Genomic DNA, 20,456 nt, shown 5'->3' with positions numbered 1-20,456 from the left:
ATTCCAGCACCTGGTGAATGAATAATTACTCAACATGAACTCATCTTATCAGGGCAAAGCAACTGTAACCAAAGGCTAACTCTGCAGAGACAGCACCAGAAAAGCATCAGCAGTGCTCTGAGGCCAATGAGGAGCTGATCAGCACCCAGGGCCACAGAGAGGCTTCTGAAAAGGGCCCCTACTCACCAGCCAGCTCTGTGGAGATCGGGGTGGGTCCCTCTAGAACCTGTTCACTGGCCTGACCCTCTCAGGGGCCTTACCTTTAAGAGAATCTTACTTTCCTAAAAGAATCCCCTTCAGTCCCCACCCCAGGACTTGCTTCTACCAGCTCCATGTTGTCTGAAATTGAAATTCCCAATTACACACTTGGATTGGTGCCAAAAGCCATCATCTGACACTAATATCTGAATTTTTAAAAAATTGCTGTTTTCTCCAATTATAAATGGAATATGTGCACAGTGTATAATTTTTCAAAGCCATAAAATGATAACAACAAAACAAAGTCAACTATAACCTTACCGTGCCGAGACAACACTATTAGTATTTTGGTAGCTTTCCCTTCAGGCTTTTTCTATAAATAGACTGCCTAGTTCACATTACATGTAGTAATGCATTCTGCTTATTTCACTAAACATTATATTCCATGTGGCTATTTTGATTGTTGTAGAATCTTCCATTGCACTGCAGTTCATGATTTACTGAATCAATTCCTTAGCAATGGGTAATTAGTTTTCAAATCATTTCCTCTCTCTCTGTTGTTGTTTTATTAAGGAGGAGCGCTGCACAAACATCTTTGCATACGCTCTACATCCAGTGAATTTAGCAGGTTCTCTGGGCAGCTCCTCAACTGGGCCCTAGAGGAAGGGATTAAGGCCCAGGGCAGGGAGGTCTGCTGGCAGAAGGGTGGAGATGAGGGGTGTGGAGGGCACAAGGTACTTGCAGGGCACAGAAAGCCTGGGTGGGGGAAGCAAATGCTGAGCAGCAGCCAGGAGGGAAGGAGGCGAAGGACAGGGTCGTAAAGGTTGCAGTAAACAAGCCAGTGCTGAGGGCCTTGGCCAGGCGCTGCCAGGACCTGAGAGCCACCACCTAGACCATGGCTCCATCCTAGACACTGAAGCCAGCTCAGGAGGCAACACTGGAGCAGGCTGAAGCTGTGAAAGAACAATCAAAGGCTTGCTGACTCTGGTTCTCCACCTTGGCTGTGGAGAAGAGCCACCTGGACAATTAAAAATAAAAAGGCTCCTGCCTGGCTCCCGCCGTGGGACTGACTGGGTTAGTCTGGGGTTTCAGTCTAGGCCAGGCAGGCTCCCCGTCTCCCCAGGCTTATTAGGATGTTTGTAGCAGAGGTGGGGGGCAGGGAAGGGGGTGAGTCAGGACTTAAGCAAGCGGAGGAGAGGAGAGGGCACTGGGCCAAGGGCCACCAGGGGGGTGGCAGAGGTTCTAGGGTCCAGTGAGGCATCGGGAGTCAGGCTCCTCACAGGGTGGGTCCCCTGCTGACCTGGTGGGTGGGCAACAGAGGTGATCAGGTGGTAACCACAGTGGTCACAGGGGTGACAAGTCAGAAATGTGGCAGCTGGGGTGAGAGAGAGGCACTCGAGGAGCCCAGCATGCAGAGCAGGGCAGGAGGTGGGACAAGGGGAGTTGGTGGGGTGGCCTCGGGCCCCCCTTACAACAGACCCAGAACATCTTCTGGTGTGCAGACCAGGCAGCACCCGGGAATTTTCTGTTGGACTCCATCTGTGCTCCTGACCCACCCTCCGAAGCCTGCTGAAAGAATGAAGGCCCCAGGGGAGTTGAGAGTTTGACATCGTTTGAGACAGTGGTCTGTCCTAAATCACACTTTCCAAATGACTCAGAGGGCTGGTCTGTGTGTGGCACATGACTGTGAGCCCCAGGAGGGCAGGAACCCGTCTTGGTGCTCTCACACTCAACCAGGCATACTGGCGGTCCGGTGAATGAAGGAACACACAAGCAAGCCCACAGATGAACCAACTCTCTGAAGAAAGAACTCTGATTACAGGCATGCAGCTTATAGAGTGGGGGCTGCTGGTGGGCTGCGAGGAGCAGCTTGGTTGTGATGGGGAGTGGTGGGCAGCCTTTGGTGCCAGGGCTGCAGAGACAGCCCAGCCGGCCCACCCATGCTGTTTCACTGGCTGAGGTCTGCAGTAAAAAAGCCCCACACAAGCTGAAGCCTGGCCACTCAGCAAGCAGCCTCAGTCGGCATCCCCATGACAGATGGCCCTGAAGAGCATCTCGTCTCTGTCACTCCACAATACAAGCAGGGCTGAGGCCTGCAGGGGAGCCGCACTCTTAACCTCCTCACACAGACTCAGCTATGTGGAACTTTCTACAGTTGGAGCTCGTAAAAAGCACTTTGGGGAAATAACAAACAAAACCAAAGTGCCAGAAAGAAGAAGATGCACCAAAGATGAGGTCACTTGTTGAAAAGGGAACCTCAGACCTTGAACTTCAACTCACTTCTGCTTTTGGACAATGGAGGGGGCAGCTCTTCAGCACTGTAACATAAATTTTCAGTGGCACAGAGCATGCTCTCATGACTGTGGCCGGGGGAGCTGAGATTAAGGCAGAATTTCCATGACTAACCCATTGTGGTGTGAAGAAAATGTCCCAATTTTCATGGTGGTTTTGAAATGAATCAGGCTGAAACCTGATATGAGCTTTCTCAGCCTGGCTAGGAATTTTTCCTCTTAATAAAAAATGGTTTTAATGCCCATAAGCCAATCCAAAACTCTGGAACTGGCAAAGGTGGGGTATTTTTTTTAAAGTTAGTTTCATAAGGATGAGAGGTCCTGAGCTTTTCTGATACTTGGAAGACGAACCCTCTGCAGACATACGGGGATAATTCATGCTGGACATGGAGTCAGCTTGGAAATGCCTTTGGACTCTTCACGGCACAAGGAGTTGCCCATTTTCCATAAGTTTCAGTCACACCCTATTTAGTTCAATTAGAAAATGTGGGCTCATTTTCCACTGATGGGAGGGATGGTACCAGTGACCACAGGCAACCTGAAACACACCCACTGAAAACATGGAGGAGAGTCAACAGCCTGAGGCGGGCCAGTGGCACCAAAGGAAATGTTTGTGAGCTCCTACGTGGCTCTGCTTACTTACTGTAGTTTGCTGCTCTAGACTCGAGAATGAGTCCTGGAATAGAAGTTTCCTACATCTGAAGCTTGGCAGCATTGCTCCCTCCCAATATCTCTGGAAACCACACCATCCCTGCATGTCCTGTCAAGGACCATTAAAGCTGCAGGAACTTCTTACATGGAACCATGGAAATGAATTTCTCCCTCCAAGTCCTGTACCATCCCACAAGCTGCTGCCAGAGAGAGATGTGTAAAGTGAAGATCTGAGTATGCTCCTTTGCTGCTTCAAGTCCTTCCTGAGTGCCAATGAAATCCTGCTGCCTTCATGTGGCCGATGCACCTCTGTCCCTCAGGTGATTCCTCCTCTCCCCTCCCCTCTCCTCTCCTCCCTTCCCCTGGGGCCACCAAGGCTTGGCTTGGCAACTAAGATCTCTTCCAAGAATCCAGACTGCACTCTAAACTGACCTGAGTGCTCCCTAGAGACTCATCACTCCAATGTCAATGTTCAGCACCCTGAACTAACAGTCTCTGTTGGCCTATCTATCTCCCTCATCAGCCAAGGAAGAAGCCATGGCTTCTACCTCTGTTCTTCCCAGGCCTAGCACCATACCTGGCTTGCAGTGAGTGTTCAATAAATGATTGTTGAATAAATGAACAAACAACCTTTCTGGGCTTTGGTTTTCCCACCAGAGGGGGGGGGGAAGGAGACAGTTATCTGAGCTATCAGCTCTGCACGGTTATTCTTTAATAAATGAGAGATTATGTGAAAACCCTTTCAGATCACGCAGGTAGAATTTTGTTTTCAGATGCCAATGATGGAGCTGTGGGACCTGGGAGCAGAAATTTAAGAGCAAGGCTAAATCTTTTAAAAAAAGAAAACCAAGCCACAACAAGATTTTTCTTTTTTTAAGATTTAAGATGAGAAAACTCTAAACCCACAGGGCCGCAGGTATATTCTCTACAAAGAAGAAGCATCTCAAGGTAGTCTGGTCAGGAGGAAATCTCACCCTGCGTGGAAATCCTTTGACTCATGTGAAAAATCTGTGCAGACTGCAAAGATAGGCCTGTTATGAGGGGTCAATGAACACCTGCATCAGCTGAGTCACCAACTGAAAAATTCTCATTTAAGCAATGATTAGATTCTGTGGGAAAATAAGCCCTCCAAAATGTGTATGGATATAGCAGATTTGCTGTTTTGTTTTCATTTATCAACTAGGGTGAAGTTTTCAAGATACAGGCGGCGGCTGCCGCTGCTGCTGCTAAGTCGCTTCAGTCGTGTCCGACTCTGTGTGACCCCAGAGACGGCAGCCCACCAGGCTCCCCCGTCCCTGGGATTCTCCAGGCAAAACACTGGAGTGGGTTGCCATTTCCTTCTCCAATGCATGAAAGTGAAAAGTGAAAGTGAAATCGCTCAGTCATGTCCGACTCATACCGACCCCATGGATTGCAGCCTACCAGGCTTCTCCATCCATGGGATTTTCCAGGCAAGAGTACTGGAGTGGGGTGCCATTGCCTTCTCCAATACAGGCGGCTAGGAGTAAACAAACGTGAGCTACCGGTCAGCCACCCTACTACTCCACCCTTCATGAGAGTGTGCTCATCCAGCCCTCCCAAAAACCCATGCCAAGCACGCTACTCTATTCCATAAACGAGACAGGGAGGTCACAGGTTAGACAACATTATCAAGGTCACAGTCAGAAAGTGGCAGGGTGCACTCTTAGATTCACGCTGGTGACATTCTTTCCATTACAGAGCACTGGACAGACAGCAGTGTTCCTACTGGACCTTCCTTCTCATCCAACTGATAGTGAGTTCTGAGAATTGTTCCTCCATCAACAGCAAGATGCCAGAAAATGTAATTTGTGTGTGTGTAGAAATAACTCTGTGCTCTGAGAAGAAGCTGCCTTTGTTCTATTTTATTTAAATGTGCTCTTAAAAGGACTGAAAAGGGGGCTGGCTTCTTTAAAGAAATCTCTGGCAAGAAATATAAGCTGTGAGGCAAGTTAAGGGGGAATGTTGGTCTATTCAGTGCAGAGTAACTTTTACATGGAAACTTGTAGCTCAAGAATAAAAGAGGGAGATAAAGTTTGTTTACTCATTCACTTAAACATTTGTTAAGTAACTACTGTGTGCCAGACACAGGGAAAGTTCTGAGAATAAAAGGACAATCACTTATAACACTACTATCCATTAAAACTTGCTGGGATGATGGAAACTGGCTATATCTGCACTATCCAATATGGTGCCACTAGCCCTGTGTGGCTAACTGAGCACACAGAACATGGCTAAGTGTGATGATTTAAATTAAATTTAAATAGCTACATGGGGCTAGCAACAATGAAGATCTCTAACGTGATCCTACATCGTGCTATTTCTTCTCGCATGTGCTCAGCTCCTTCATTCAGTACACAGTTCCTAAGTGAGACCTGTGAGCCAGGCTCTGGGTTAGGCATAGGGGTGGGGTGGGGGGCGGTGTGCAGCGATGAACAAAACAGCTGTGGGCCCCACCCCATGGAGCTCAGAGCCTCTGGAGAGAGACAGGATTTTACAGACATAATTACAAATTCTGCTAGCTAATACGAGAGACAGGTATAAGATGAAATTAGCAGTGACAGTCTGGTGACCTAATTGAGATCAGCAGAAGGGATCTGGGAAGGGGGTAGGGTACATCTTCCTGAAGTCTAGCACTGAGAAGTAAAGAGCTTCACGTGCATCCATAGCCAGCAACGTGGGGGGAGGGGGGTGGTAACACTTCACTTTTGCATTCTGTTAAAAATTGCTCACTACAGGCCCAAATTTGTCATTGAAAATGATTTAGCAAATAATGTATCTATTAGAAATTGTAGTTATGTTAGTAAATACTAACATATTGTAAACTGGTGCAACCTTTATGTAATGCTGTTTGGCAATATCTGTCACAAAATGTAAATGTGTACACCCTCAGATATTCTGCTTCTAGAAATTAACCCATAGCAATGTTTCTATACATGTAGAATGACATATTCATGAGGCTAGGGGCATTCAGACTGTTTACCAGTGTTCCTCCTAAAATAATTTAAAAAATCTATGTACTCCCTCACACAGGTTAAGTTGACATCTAAATTTTTCACAAATTTTAGTCACACAATTTCTATTATAATATAGAAATTATTATTTACTATATATATTACATAATATAATGTATATATTATAAACATTGATATCTTAAAATATAACTATTGCTCTCTTGAATATATTCAATGTAAATCTGATACCATACCAATTTAACAACCACCATCATCCATTTAAAAAATCATGAATAAGTTCTTCTTTAATGGTTGGAAATTCTGCACCATTCCTTTCCCTTTTTGAATTCATATATCCATCATACTTCCACTGCTGAATTTTATTCTAATGTAGTATGTTTTATGCTTTTGTTAATTTTATCCATTGTTAATTTTTCATCTCTTCCTGCCATATGAACATGTATATAAACTGAAAATAACTTTTTCATTTCCTGAAATCATAAGGCTCTAGGTATAAAAATGACTTTTTTCTGGATTGACCTATCATTATTACTATGAAAATGATCAAAACATATGTATACACATTTTGATAAGGAATTTAATAGCATAACAAGTAGAATTTTATTTGGCATCTCCCTCAATCACTTCATGTGTATTTATATTCAGCTTGATATTGATTCTATTCCTATTTTCCACTTTATAGATATAAGTGCCAAGAAACTCTGTTAACACAAAAATAAGTAGACAGGAATGGAAAGAATTTTGTTATCACAATGTCACTTAATTCTTTGAAGTCCTTCCAAGTTACATACCAAAAATCAGACAGTGGGCTAACATCAAGAACTATTTTTAACTATCTATCAATGAACAACTCAGTGGGTACCTCCTTCAATTTGGATGGAAGCAAGAGGATTAGAAACCAACTGGCTTGTAAATGGATGTGTTTTTTTGGTCCAGTCAATAGAGTCTTTTATTTAATCAAGTCTAACACCAATCTCAGAATTATTTCTGAGTTTCCACCAGAGGTTTTTGTACCCCTGGAGTGGGCAAGAGATTGGCTATACCACATGAGGTGAGAGAGGGCAAATGAGAAAGGGGAGTGAGAAAGGAAAAGCAGCGTGACATCAGGACTCTCAGGAGATGAGTCTGAAGAAGAGTACATAAGAAGACAAGGTGCTATCTGTGGCCTGGGAGATCTCTATGGTCCCCCAAGGTTCATGTTTGCAGATCATTGTCCTAAGGTGATCTTTGCAACATTGCCCAAAATGAACAGGTTACAGTAGAATCACACAATGGAACATCATGCAGCCTTTAAAAATATAAGGTTGATCTATGTGACTTTTGCGGAAAGATGGCAAACACACATTATTTAGTACAAAAGAACAAGTAAGGACTAGAACTGTATTTCAACATGATAACATTTTAAAAACCTCCATCCAATCACAGAAAGACTTCTAAAAGTGTGTACACCAAGTTAACAGTGATTATCTCAGGAAGAGGCTGAGATTCTAGGGAATTTCCCTAACTTCCTACGTTCTTTCATTTTTTTAAGTGAGCGCCTTTTCCCCTTTGTGGGGTGGGAAAAAGCTGTTTAATATAAAAAGACAACTGAGCAAATCACATATGAAAAGATCTCTGATACAGTTGTCAAAATTTCAGCTGATTTATGTGTTCAAGAACTTTCCTAATTTCTGATAACAGGAGTCATGGTAAGAATGAAGGGTGATATGTGGTTCTCTCTTACCGAACCACAGCTATACCAACTACCACTCTGAAAGAACCTGTTTTGTTTCAGCCACGTCACATCATTAGCTCTAAATTCTACAACAACCCTCTGAGGCAGGTGGGCATTAGTAACTAACCCTGTCATATAGAAGAGGAAAAAGGAGCTCAGAGTCTCTTAACCCAGATTGCGGAGCTAGGAATTCAAATCCAAGTGCCCTTATCTGAAAACCCACGGTCTATGTAACACACCACCACTTTCCTCAGTGGTTCTGTGGGATTATCTTGCCTCCATATAAGGGTTTTCTCTGGTACTCAAACTTATTTTGGATGACAAACATCCCACCTTTTACATTTTTCTGTAAGAATTTGGGTGAAAAAATCATAATGAGTATTTTAAAGGTGAATGAATTTTTAAACTTCATAAAAAGTTCTGCCTAAACTGTTATGCCCTTAATTCTTAATGATTTAAATTTCCAGATGGCCAGCAAATCTCTTATAAGCAAAAATCTTTAGGCCAAAGAAAACCCTGGATGAGAACTCAGAAAGGAGAAAATTATCAATTCTGGGTTTAAGGAACTAACAGAACTAGAGGAAGTGAGGCAAAGAGACAAATGAAAGAACAAGCTATTTAATCTTACAGAGGATTCAGCGGTTACCAGCAGAGCAGTTTTCTCAACGTCCAGAAAACTCAGCTAAAATAAACAGATTGAGTCAGAAAAATAAGACTACAGGGCTGAACTGGGCCCCTTGGATCAGTTCCTCTAAGCCCCTGGTTTAAGGATAAAAAAAAAACAAGCTCCTAAGAGGCTGACACCCTGCTGATGGCTCACTTCAGTGGGATGAGCCGCAGGCAGGCAGAGGGTGCATGTTCTTTGAACAGGGCATTTCTTCTTCAACAGTGGTTAGAGAAAGAGGAGTGGAGGGCAGTCAAAATAGCAAATTCTAATGCACATGTGAAAGAGTATCTCAATGTCCAGAATATGTACTCCAAAGCACATCAAGTGCCAAAATGATGCTGAGAGCAAAACTCGAGGAGGAAGTTCCTCCTGGCTGAAGCACTTGTTCTACTGTGCTGGGCAGAGCTGCTAGAAGGATTGGCAGGCCCCCATACTCCAGTCGTGGGCAAAGGCAGAGGACAGAGGTACTAAGTATTTTAAATGCCCTTACGATTCTGACATTCCATGAGTGATTTTTTTTAAAACAACTGGCAATTATATCTCTATAAAAAATTAAGCTAATTGTTCATTTCTGGGTGCTGAGTTTTTACCCCAGCTTCAATACCTGCCTCTGTCTGGGGCCTTTCATTTGCCCCCACCTGTTTCCTCCTCCTACACCGCATCTCTGCAGACCTGTGCTAGACCAGTAGTTTTCCAAGGTCACTCCCAAGAACTGGTATGCATTCGTAACAACAAAGTTATCTCCAAAGCACACGTCAAGTGCCAAGAAAAAGAAGGTCAACGTGGTGAGTCTCCCAGTAAGCCAAGTATGTTCAATTTTTAAATTGGAGATTATCTCCTACCAGATGATGGCATTTGTTTTTTAAAATGTGCTTCATTAGTCAAATAAAAATGAGCAGTCCTTCAAATTAAAAGGCTTTAGTGGGGGAACTGGGATAAATGAGTCTGTGAAATTCCAAAGATTGTAAACCACCTCGAGAGAAAGGACTCAGGCCTGGAGAGGTGGAGAGTGCCACGATAGGTCATTGGGAAGCTAAATAAAGATCTTCTGACTTGAAACTAGGGCTTGTTGTTCACTGACACCTCACCCTTAGCTTGTCACCACCAGATCCAATTCCCTTCAAATGGGCCCCCCAAGCTTACTCCACAAGAGCTCATCACTTTTGTCACTGAATGAACCAAAGGCAGTGGGAGGCAGAGTGGGCTGAGGTTCCCAGCCCACGCCTTCCCAAGAGTCCATGACTAGAAGGAGTTTGAGAACTCAGCTTTCCTCCTTCATAAAGCATTTGTCCAGAATGCTTTTAGTATGACAAAGGGGTACTTGAGCATGGTTTTCTGGCAAGTTGTGTATCCTTCTGGATATTTACAAGTCAAATGGAAGCCAGACAGGGCTCTGCCAGTCCATGAATCCACAGCCAGTGGGTGGAAGGGCCATCACAGGCCAAGTAAATGCCATGTGCAATCTGAGCGCTGACCGTCACTTGCTCCCTTCTTACCTGAACATTCAGTCGCAGCGCAGAGGCCTCAGTGGGCACACTGTGTATGTAACAGAGGTTACTATATTGTCTCTTTGCTGTGATATAGACTACTTTGAACCTACGGGGTATCCCTTTGCATTTATATTCTTAAAGCTGAAAATGGTCCCAGCATGTAGTGAAAGCAGAGGCGGTGAAGCAGCTGGGCTGAACGAAGAGTGCCAGGCCCTGTCCAGAGAGGGAGGGGAGGGCATAAAGCCCCGGCACACAGGTGGACTTCTGGGGCTGGCTACAAGTCCACACAGCAAGCGGAGACATTGTGACCCTCTTGCAGCCAAGACCCATCTGAAGGATGCTTGCTGCACACCCAAATGTTCCCCTCTCTCATCTGACCAGTCACTCACTCTTCCTTGGGGCAGGCTGATGGCTGTGGGTGGCTCGGGCAGGAGGGTACTGTTCATTCTCTGTTTTAGAATAATTCACACTCCCAAATACCTTGCTCCTGGGAGGTTATGCACTGGTTATCATCGTCACCCCCACTTGGCTTTGTTTAACCTCCACCTGTGTCTCTAGAGTATTCACGAAGCTTTTCCTACTAGCACTGTGAATGTTTACTGCTTTCATGCTTATCAGATGTCACGAGGTCAAAGGAGTCTGTGGCACCCATCAAAGCACAAACCTAACAATGCGACAGACTGCCAAAGGCCAGGGTTGCTCTGTGAGGGGGCCAAGCTGGCAGAAGTGAGCACCTCAGTTTTGGTCTGGACTGATGTTTCTAATGGTGAAGATCTGGCAGTGGAACATCTGGGATCAGAGCTGTAGAAGTGCTGAGAAGGACAAGGCCTGCCATCAGCCTGTCTTCTATAAGATTGGCTGTGAGTCCTAAGAATCTTAGATGTGAGGTCGGGAACCAGGGGAAGAGGTAATGCAGGGGGTACCCAGACAGAGAGCCTTTTATGAGCCAAGGCTAAGTCCAGAAGCACGGCGTGGAAACCAAAACTGGTCAGAGGGACTGACTAGGTTCAAGACCCACCAATTAGAAGTTCAATCTGTTTCCCTTCCTTGGTATAAAGTGTTCGATCCTAAGTACAATCTCTTTTGCTTTTGTCGTCACACTTGCTTCCCAAATTATCCTGATATGACTTGAAGTTTAATCCTCACTGGTGTCCCCGGATAGGAGCAGAGCTCCGCACATGCAGACCCCACAGCCTCATGTGCAGAGTTGACGGTGACACAGCAGGTATCACATCTTCCTTTCCTCTGTACAGGTCATGCTGGCCACTGTCCTGATCCCAAAGGTCACGTCTGAAGGTCACTGGTAAAGGGACACTGCCTGTCAGAGTGAGCTGGGGCTCTCGAATAAGCTTAGAGATGTGGCTTGCTCACACACAAGTTCAGCCAGGAGACCTTCTGGAACACTCCAAATGTCACTTACGGGGTTCTCTAAGGCAGGCAGGATACAGTATATGTTGTCCTATTAAACCCGAGAAATTGCTCAATGACCTGAAATGCTGCAAGATCCAGTTACTGGACTGGGAGCTCCAAAAGGGAAATTAAAAATATGAAGGGGAACAAAAAAGAACACAAAAATCAACAGCCCAAAGCTTGGGGACCTAACTCTTCCCCTAAGATCTGTCCAAGAAACCCAAAGAGATGGTTTCTTATGGTAAAAGGCAGAAATTTCAAGTAAGTTAAAATTTTCATCACTTGTTTACAGAGACTTGGGGTCACATTGACAAAAACTTTGTGTTACTGGTCACTATTAAACTGCTTTAAACTATATATAGTCTTCAGCTTTACCACACAAATTTCTAACTTAGCATTGATTAAATTTCATGTTTGTTGTCCTTTTATTTAATGTCCATTTAAACACTGGGTATTAAGTCTTTGGAGAGTAACTAGTCTCAAATATAACACTGTTTGTGTATGAAAATTAAATGCAAATTATATTATTTTTTTATAGGGCAAGGAGAAAGAGAATGAGTGTCTTCTCAAAGGTCATGGCAACTTCCTTGGTCCATGTTTAGGTGAATAACTTAAATATATTTAATTTTTGGTATCTAAATGCACCAGGTGCCAAAAGCTCTGAAACCATTTTCACATGACGTTTTATAAAGAATCCCAAGAAGCAAGATGAGCTATTCCAGGACCACAAGGCTGCATTCAACTGAGGGGACACTGTCCTTGGCCCAGCTGTTCCCAACTCACCACCTGGCTTTCTCAACTGTGGCGCTACTGACCCTGGCACCAGATTGGTCTTTGCTGTGGGGGTTGCCCTGTGCATTGCAGAACGTTTAACAGCATCCCTGGTCTCCACCCACTAGATGCCAGTAGCATCCCACTCCCACCATGTTGTAACAAGCAAAACTGTCTCCAGACATTGCCAAATGTCCCCTGGGGAGAATGGCTGAGAACTGCTGATACAGACCAACTTTGTACACAGGAAAATTTGGGCTCTATGGGTCAGGGGGAACTAGGTTCAAATCCAAATCTGCTATTTACCAGGCAGTTAACCTTTCCCAAGTCACTTGACTTTCTTTAGTCCCTGTCCCTTCCTTGTAAAACAAGACATTACACCTCCCTCACAGGGTTGATGATGATGAAAAATATATAAAATATACCAAGCATTTAGTAGGTACCCAGCGACTATTAACTCCTTTTCTCCTCTCCTTTGCTCACTCCCATTGCTATGAGTTCACCACTATAATCTCAGGATGACAGCAGAGGGAGATGAAGAGAGCGAGCATACACTCTTCATTGCCCTGGAGGAATGATTCTAATACCAGGACGTTATACACACAGCTATTTTACTTGGAAGAAACTATCACAAATTGTACCTCAAAGAAGAATCAAAAAGATTATAAAGGCATGTTCTACTATAAAAGATTCTGAGAAAGCACTCCTAGGCTTTCCAAACACTTTGTGACGATTCTATCACATACCTGTATTTATGCCAATGCCCGAGTGGGCCCCAATTTAAGAAAACTGTGGGTCTGCTGAAAAAATACAGGGGGAATCAGCTTCCTCAAGGGAACAGGGGATGGCGTCCATGTAAAGAGACCAAAGTGGGAAAAGTATGATGAGATTTGAATAGAATGGAACACAAGAGTCAAAACAAAGAAGTCAAGCAACTGAAGAGGAATGAGAAAGGCTTTTTTTGAAGTCAGTTAATTGCAACTAGATGGCTTAGTTCCCAGGCTGCTTCACACCTGGAGGCCCGTTGCTATGTGCTTTAGTGGGAGAGGAACAGAAAATCTCTGTAGCATTGAAGTGTAACAAGAAATCCCACCATGCCATGGGAACTACAACATACTGCATAATAAAAGTAAATGTTATGGCACTTGACTTTGCGGCCTATAATCTCCCACTCAATCGGAACAGAGATTCTTCCATCAGCAAGAGAAAACTGGACAATTTAATTTTCCTTTCTATTCATGCACAGGCCTGTTTGGAGCTCATCCATGTATTCCTATTATGCTACTTGAAATATGGCCACATAGTTTGATACAAACAATATCTCAAACTGACATCAGCAAGTCAGCTTTGGACCAACTGATTTCATTCCCAATTATCTTGGGCAGACAGATGCTGGTAGCTGCCCACACGAGACCTGAAAAAGCCACCTTCTCTAATTTAATATTATAATAATTTAAAATTATAGCTTTATTAAGAGGAAACACAGATTCATTTATAGCTACCAACGATGATTTCTAATGGGTTTTAAGGCTGTATTCTGTGATTTCATTGCGGCCCACATTTGGACAGCTTCAATTGTCTGAATCACTAACAAAACATTCTGGTACAGATAATTTCCTTCTTGATTCAAAGCAATGAACAGATGCTACAAAAGCAGATATACAAAAGCAGCCCGGAAGAGACCCAGCCCCTCGGCAATGTCCTAATCTTGACAGACCCACCTGCAAAGAACGTTTCTGGATTTGGACCTAAGACACTGCTTAAAATCCTCTCCTCCATTGGCCCTGGTGATGCTGTAAGAGCCCACTTTTCCCTTAGGTGTGGGCTTTGCACCAGGTTTAGTCCTCAGTTCTAGGTCCTTCTTTGTCTTTTCTCATGGTAAGGATTTTACTTATTTTCCTGACTATCACTTTTAAGCAAACAACATGAAAAATTAGCATCTCTGCCTTTCAGCAGCTCATCAAGTGATTTTACATAATTCTGGAAGACAAGGTGAAGAAGCTGAGAGAGACAGTAGTAGTCTTTACAGAGAAAGCAAGTTGAAGCTCAGAGAGTTGGTGTAAATTACAGAAGGTCACCAAGCCAGGAAGCAGCACAATCAACACTCAATCCCAGGTCCTCAGGTGCCCAGCCCTGCCTTCTCATCTCCTGGAAGGTTCTAATCTCCACTGCAATCCCTGCCCACCTCTCTGGCCTCAGCCTCCACCTTCAATCCACATGGAGCACCGATGCGGGATGTCTGACCACACCTCAATGTCAACATGCTTAAATTCATCATGTTTACCCCAAACCAGTTTCTCCTCTGGATATGTTTATTTCAATCCAAGTCACTTCCCCACCTCAGTCAGTCCCCCAACCCTAAAAACCCTCAGAGCTAACAAATCAGTCTCTCCTCCTCCCCACTCCCAAATCTGATCTGCTCTTGAGGACCAATGATCATTCTCTCTCATTGCTGCTCCACAACTATCCCCCTTCTTTCCAATCCTCCTGTGAGCAGCTGGCCTCTGGCTCTCTCTCACTACCTCTCAGGTGAACTATCAACAAACCTGACTCCCTGACACCCATCTACCCTTCATCTGATGGGTTCCACAAAGCTCCACCAGTTATTATCTCAATTTTTAGACTTGATCATGTCACTTCAGTGTCAACCACCCATGGCTCCCACTGCCTATAGAAAAAATGACAAATCCATCCCTCCCAAATTCAGAGCAGCCCTGACTTCCATTTCTGGGTTAGCACCTTGCTCTGTGCCAGGCTGACCGATGCCCAGGATCAGCACTCCCCATGTGACTTTCCTGCCTGCTTCTGCCTTGACTGAAGCGAATTTAACTTCCAGATTCAGGTCAGTCTGTCCCACTTTGCAGAGCCTGCCCTGACATCCTGGACATCATGGAGCAGCTCCAACTCTGATCAGTATTACTTTCTAACACTTAGTTAGCATAGTCAGTGTGACACTTCCCATTTGCTGTCTTGGGGGCCACAACAGACCCAAAGCCCCTGGAAAGTGGGGCCTGTGTACAAGGACCCTGGCATCTGTTGAAATCTTGTACTTGAAGAGTAGATACTCAAGTATTTAGTGGTTGTTGACAAGGCTGCCAATCATTATTTCTGGCAATGCAAATAATATATACATTAAATTATTAGCTTGAGGAATTAGTCTTCTGGGATTAATGTCTTCTTGGAAAAATGAGAGTGAACCAAACATCAGCATCTCTTTCTGGGCTCCCTGATCCATACACAGTATGAAAAGCTTGCATAGGCCAAGCCCCCTCCATCAACGCCCCAGTATTTCCGAACTACATCATCAGACTGAAAATCCTAGGATTCTTATTTTTGCGACAGCCACCTTAGCCATCTCCAGACCCAAAGGAAACAAGGCTTAAGGGCCAATGCCCTTCACAGCAGGGCATAGCCCTGTGCATCCTGGATGTGGGTAACACCTCCTTTCCTGGGGGCTCCCCATGGGACCCTCACTGCCACTTTGCCAATGGGCCAGCCGGCCTTAGCATGGGGCCCAAAGGCTGAACCATAGCAGTGAAACCAGGACTTAATCACGCTCATTCTGATGATTCCTTCTCGTTCACAGCCAATGGCCGCTCTGCTCTTTTCTGCCCTTTAACCAGGTCCAAAGCTGTAGCAGGCCAGTGTTGCTATTATTGTTGCATCAGCCCAAGCTGTCAAAAGCTCCTGGTCACACTTCCTGACCAGGCTTCTCAAAGGCTATGAGAGGATGTAAAAGAGTTTCTGAAACCAGAGCAAGTACTTGTGGTGTTTATGGTCACAACAACGTATCGTACTCCCAGGCTGTCATAAGACCGGACCAGACTGCAGGTCAGCAGTTGCAAAGATGCAACTCGATTAGTAGGTTCAGAATAAAACAGCACCCCAAAAAGAGTAACCCCAGGTGATGAGACTGCTCATGATAGGCGCCCCAGTACCTCTTACAAGGCCTGCTAACTGTCAGCCATTTGTTTCTAAATTGAGCAGCCGATGCAAATCATGCTAGAACCTTCCACTTCAAATCAACCCCTGATAGTGGTTGCCAGAGCTTAGGGAAGGGAAGCGGGGCGGGAGATGTGCTTAGTATTAATAGTTATAAAAAGGCCACAATGAGGGATCCTAGCGGTGATAGAAACGTTCTGCATCTTGACTCTGGTGGTGGATATACAAACCTACACGTGTGACCTAAGCGCAGAGAACTAAACACACACGAGCACTGCTACAACTGAAGAGCCCCATGGGCTGTATCGATGTCAATATCCCGCTGTGACCGTGCACTCTAGTTTCATAAGATGTCACCACTGGAAGACACTGGGCAAAGGGTATGTGGATCTCTCTTCATTGTTTCTTATAATTGTGTGTGAACCTCTATTTCAAAATAAAAAATTTCACTTATAAAAGGCTAATTCCAAAATGTATCCTTCTGGCCATTATGGATACAAATAAAGATGTAAAGATGAAACTAATGTAGTCCCTGAACCCAGACTTCTTCAAAGGGCTATCACCCAAACAGCATGCACTTGACTGCACTCCACCCACGCACACCCCCGCTTCAAGCCCTCGGACTTGTCTACCCACAGGCTCCAGGTACCTTCCCATTTGCCACATGGTGGGATCTTGACCTTAGGAAAACTCATGTTCCAAACTAAGTGGCAATTACTCCACCAAAGCTCATTTTTAACACGAAGTAAAAACACTTAGTGCTGTGTCTACAGTGAATTCTGCCACATGGCATGTCCACCCATTCACCTTTTTACACTAAATACATAAATCGCTGGAAAATATGAATATAAATGCTAATGTCCACTTCTCCAAAAGGTTTATCCATCATTTCTTTTCATTAGACCTCGCAAGGAATTTCTCCGAAGGTCAGGGAGAGTAAAAATCCCAGGCATTCTGCTTTAATGTGGAAACCATCCTCACGTCCCTTCCTTAGAAAACTGCAACATCAAAACTGACCAAGGGCTGTTAGCTTCGCATTTAAATGGTTGAGTTAGCTGACAGCAGGCCACTGGAAGGGGCAAACCACGCTCTGCAGCTCCTTTCAAGTTTTGCAAAGAGAACGAAGAATGCTCTCCTTACTCACCAATGTCATTGCTGCGATCTGAGAGGTCCTTGTCCAGCATGCCAGGTATCGAGCTGCCCACCAAGTCGATCTTGGCACCGTCACCCCTACATTAAAGACACAAGTCTTTTAATAATCATTTTGTCAGCTTTCTTGCACACAATTTAAGGGGTATGCTGCGCCTGGGGTGGGTCGCACTGTTTCCTGGGAGGGGGCCAATGGGAGCCGACAAGCTGTCCAACCACGTGGGCCTTGGTGCAAACCAGCCGATACACTGAAAGCCCTCCTCTCCCACACACATTTTCAAAGATGGCTATTTTAATAACGAGTGTTCAGCAAGGCACCTTCAGCCACAAATCCTCCTGCTGGCCCACAGGGTGCGACGCAGGGCCCGCTCCCGCCCCATGGCCAAATAAGCACCAGCGAACGATAACCGGGAGCTTCCCTTTTAAGGAGACAGGAATTTAGCCAGTGCCACTTGTCAAAGGTCGGCTACTTTTAACCTTGAGAAAAAGGGTTTCTGGCCTGGAGCTGAGGCATCAGCCAGGCTGTTGACAGGCACAAGGTGTCAAGTTGAGATCTGGCAGCCTGATGGCTGGCGCTAGGGTGGGGGCCCGTAAAATGAGACAGCTGTTGGGTGGGTGCCCCCAGGCCCGTTGGGACACAAGAGACTTTCCTCTGTATGTGGGCTAGGAGCAGCCCGTTGGGAGGATGTGGACAGGCCTCCAAGATGATGAGAGAAACAGGCCACTCATGCACAGGCAGAAGATTCCTCCAAGTCCCCCCAAAATGGGCAGTTCTGGGGACCCTTTCAGGGACATGAGCCACAAACTAGATTATCCAAGGTCTGTGATGGCAAGTGAAACAGGCAGATCTTTGCTCTTAAAGCAAGAGACTTTGGTCACAACCCCTGTGGTCACCATGTAGCCAAACTACACAGGTAACAGATTCACTCCAGGAGCATTTGTCAAATACCCACCACACTGATGGCTATTGAGTAATGAGAGATACTTGGTAATGAGAGGGCCAAGCCAGGTGGCACCCACTCTGGGGGGGTGTTTCATGGTCTAAATGGGGGAAAGAGACAGACAGAGAGCCCCAAGCACACATGGCATAGGCTGAGTAAGATACAGGGGCATCTCAGTCTTCAGGGAATCAAGAACTGGGTCAGGACAGATACCTGTGGGCAGGCCATAGGCACACAGAGAAGGTGGCCTTATAGTTGGGCCTTGGAGGAAAAGGGAGAAAGGACATGACAGAGCAAGGGCCCAAGGCATCTGGGAGGGAGGCATCTGGCCAGGGAGTCTCAGGGCTGAAGTCTGAGGTCCCCAGATAGCAGTGAAAGGACAAAGGTTGGCAAAGGTCAGTTGGCAAAGGTCAATGGTGCTGGGCTGAGTTCCATGGGGTTTGGTGTGTCCCGGAGGCAATGGGGATAGAAGAAAGCTGAAGCTGGCAACCCATGAACCTGGAGGTAAGAGGCAGACTTCTGGGTTCCTCACTCAAGAAGAGGTGATGGGGGTGGCATTCAGTGTGACACGCATATCCTTGTGACAGTGGAGAAGGCCCAGGAGAAAGAGGTCAGCTTCCCTCAGCTCCCAGATGAACAAGACTGACTCTCAACCTCAAGAGCCCTTGCCAGAAGATGAGCAGAGGTGAGAACTCCACGGGACCAAGGCTAGGCTAGATGGCTTGGTCCCCACCAAGAGGAAAGACAACTTGAGGACTGTGTGAGAGCAGGAGACTGCCTCGCCTCAACCCTCAAGGTTGTGGGACCCCTGGGCCGAGTTTCCACAGGTAACCCCCCCCACACACACACATCCCCTGGCTACTGAAGCCCAGGTCCCACAAGCACACTCGCCTGGACAGACGCTGAGCCAACTGGAGTGGCAGGATTGAGGACTTTTATTTCAAAACACTTTACTGGCAGGGCTCCTGCATCTGCTAATTTGAATGTGACCTTCTGAATGAAATGTTTTAGAAATACATTTCTTACTCTTAGTAAGAAAGCACTTTCATTTTTAAAAATTCTTGAGGGTTCTTAATCTTGTTACTTGGTAGCTATGGAGCTGGAATGATTTGGGGCTGTCATCTTCCCGATTCCCGGACTAAACTCAAGTCGTGCTCACAGCCAGCCAACTCTGTCCTTTGGGAACACACCAAGGACTAAAACTTACGAGAACACATGTTCTGTCCGGGGAAAGACGTCACTCAGGCAAGGAAGGTCCAGTTAATTCCACTAGCCTTTTTTTCTTTTGGCCAAAGGGGAAGATGATTGGAGGTGACACTGCAGAGACGGTCAGGGCAAAGGTGGGGGTATTGGAGGTGCAGGTGGGGGGAGGAACTTTGTACATCAGTGAACCACGTGTATGTCAGAACAACTCAGCTGTTTCTGAACACGTGGCTTATTCGTGCATTTTGGGAACTGTGAATCTTGTAGCTACCATTTCCCTCTTTGGTCTGACACATGGAAGCTTCCAGTCCAACATGAGCCTCTCCCGAGGGGCCATGGAACACTCTATGTGCATTACTGTGCTCATCTGATCTTGGGCTGTATTATCTGCCCTTATTTCCACTTTACTGTCACCCTTTTAACTATTTTATTCTTTTATATGCATTTTCAAAAGTTACCTCCAAGCCTTTTGGGACCAGGGCAGGGTAAAAAGTAGTAATTTTTCAGAATGGGGTATATATTCATAGCATTTGAAACACTCATCTGGGGGTCTATGCTAAAGAGATAGTCTGAAATACACAAATGGGTTCTGTGGATCAAGATGTTTCTCACAACATTATCTATAAAATAGGAAAACTGAAAAGAACTGGAATTTCTCATAAATAGGGGAACAGTTGAAAAACTATGATATTTGATGGACTTTGATATAACCATTAAAACGATATGTATTAAGTAGTTCATGACAACAGGGACAAATGCTTATGTTACAATGTCAACTAAAAAACACGAGTTAAAATTGACATACACCTTACTTCACAGCCACCCACATGCCCTTCTGATATATTAGGAAGAGGGATTTTTTATTTTAAGGCTAGAAGAACATGTATTTAGAATGGCTATAAAAAAAAAAAAAAAAAAAAAAGAATGGCTATTCCTGGGGATTCTGATGGGTGATTTCTAGCACCAGCCCAGCACCTAGTACACGGCAGGAACTCAAAAATACTTGTGGAATGAATGAACATTTGCCTTTTTTTCA

At 45.2% G+C, this 20,456-nt stretch overlaps 1 protein-coding gene across 10 annotated transcripts in view; it reads right to left on the bottom strand.

The window, feature by feature from the left end:
• The window catches only part of SH3KBP1 (SH3 domain containing kinase binding protein 1), a 331,797-nt gene that overhangs the window by 15,770 nt on the left and 295,571 nt on the right, over window positions 1-20,456 (bottom strand). For all 10 annotated transcript variants that reach the window (XM_061407992.1, XM_061407995.1, XM_061407987.1 and 7 more), the window contains one exon: window positions 17,272-17,357. In XM_061407992.1, the coding sequence (XP_061263976.1) occupies window positions 17,272-17,357 (86 nt within the window). The remainder of the gene's footprint in view (window positions 1-17,271; window positions 17,358-20,456) is intronic.

This window comes from Bos javanicus, chromosome X (assembly GCF_032452875.1).
Source record: "Bos javanicus breed banteng chromosome X, ARS-OSU_banteng_1.0, whole genome shotgun sequence".
In the NCBI taxonomy this organism is placed as follows: Eukaryota; Metazoa; Chordata; class Mammalia; order Artiodactyla; family Bovidae; genus Bos; species Bos javanicus.
This window is presented reverse-complemented; position numbering and strand designations above follow the sequence as displayed.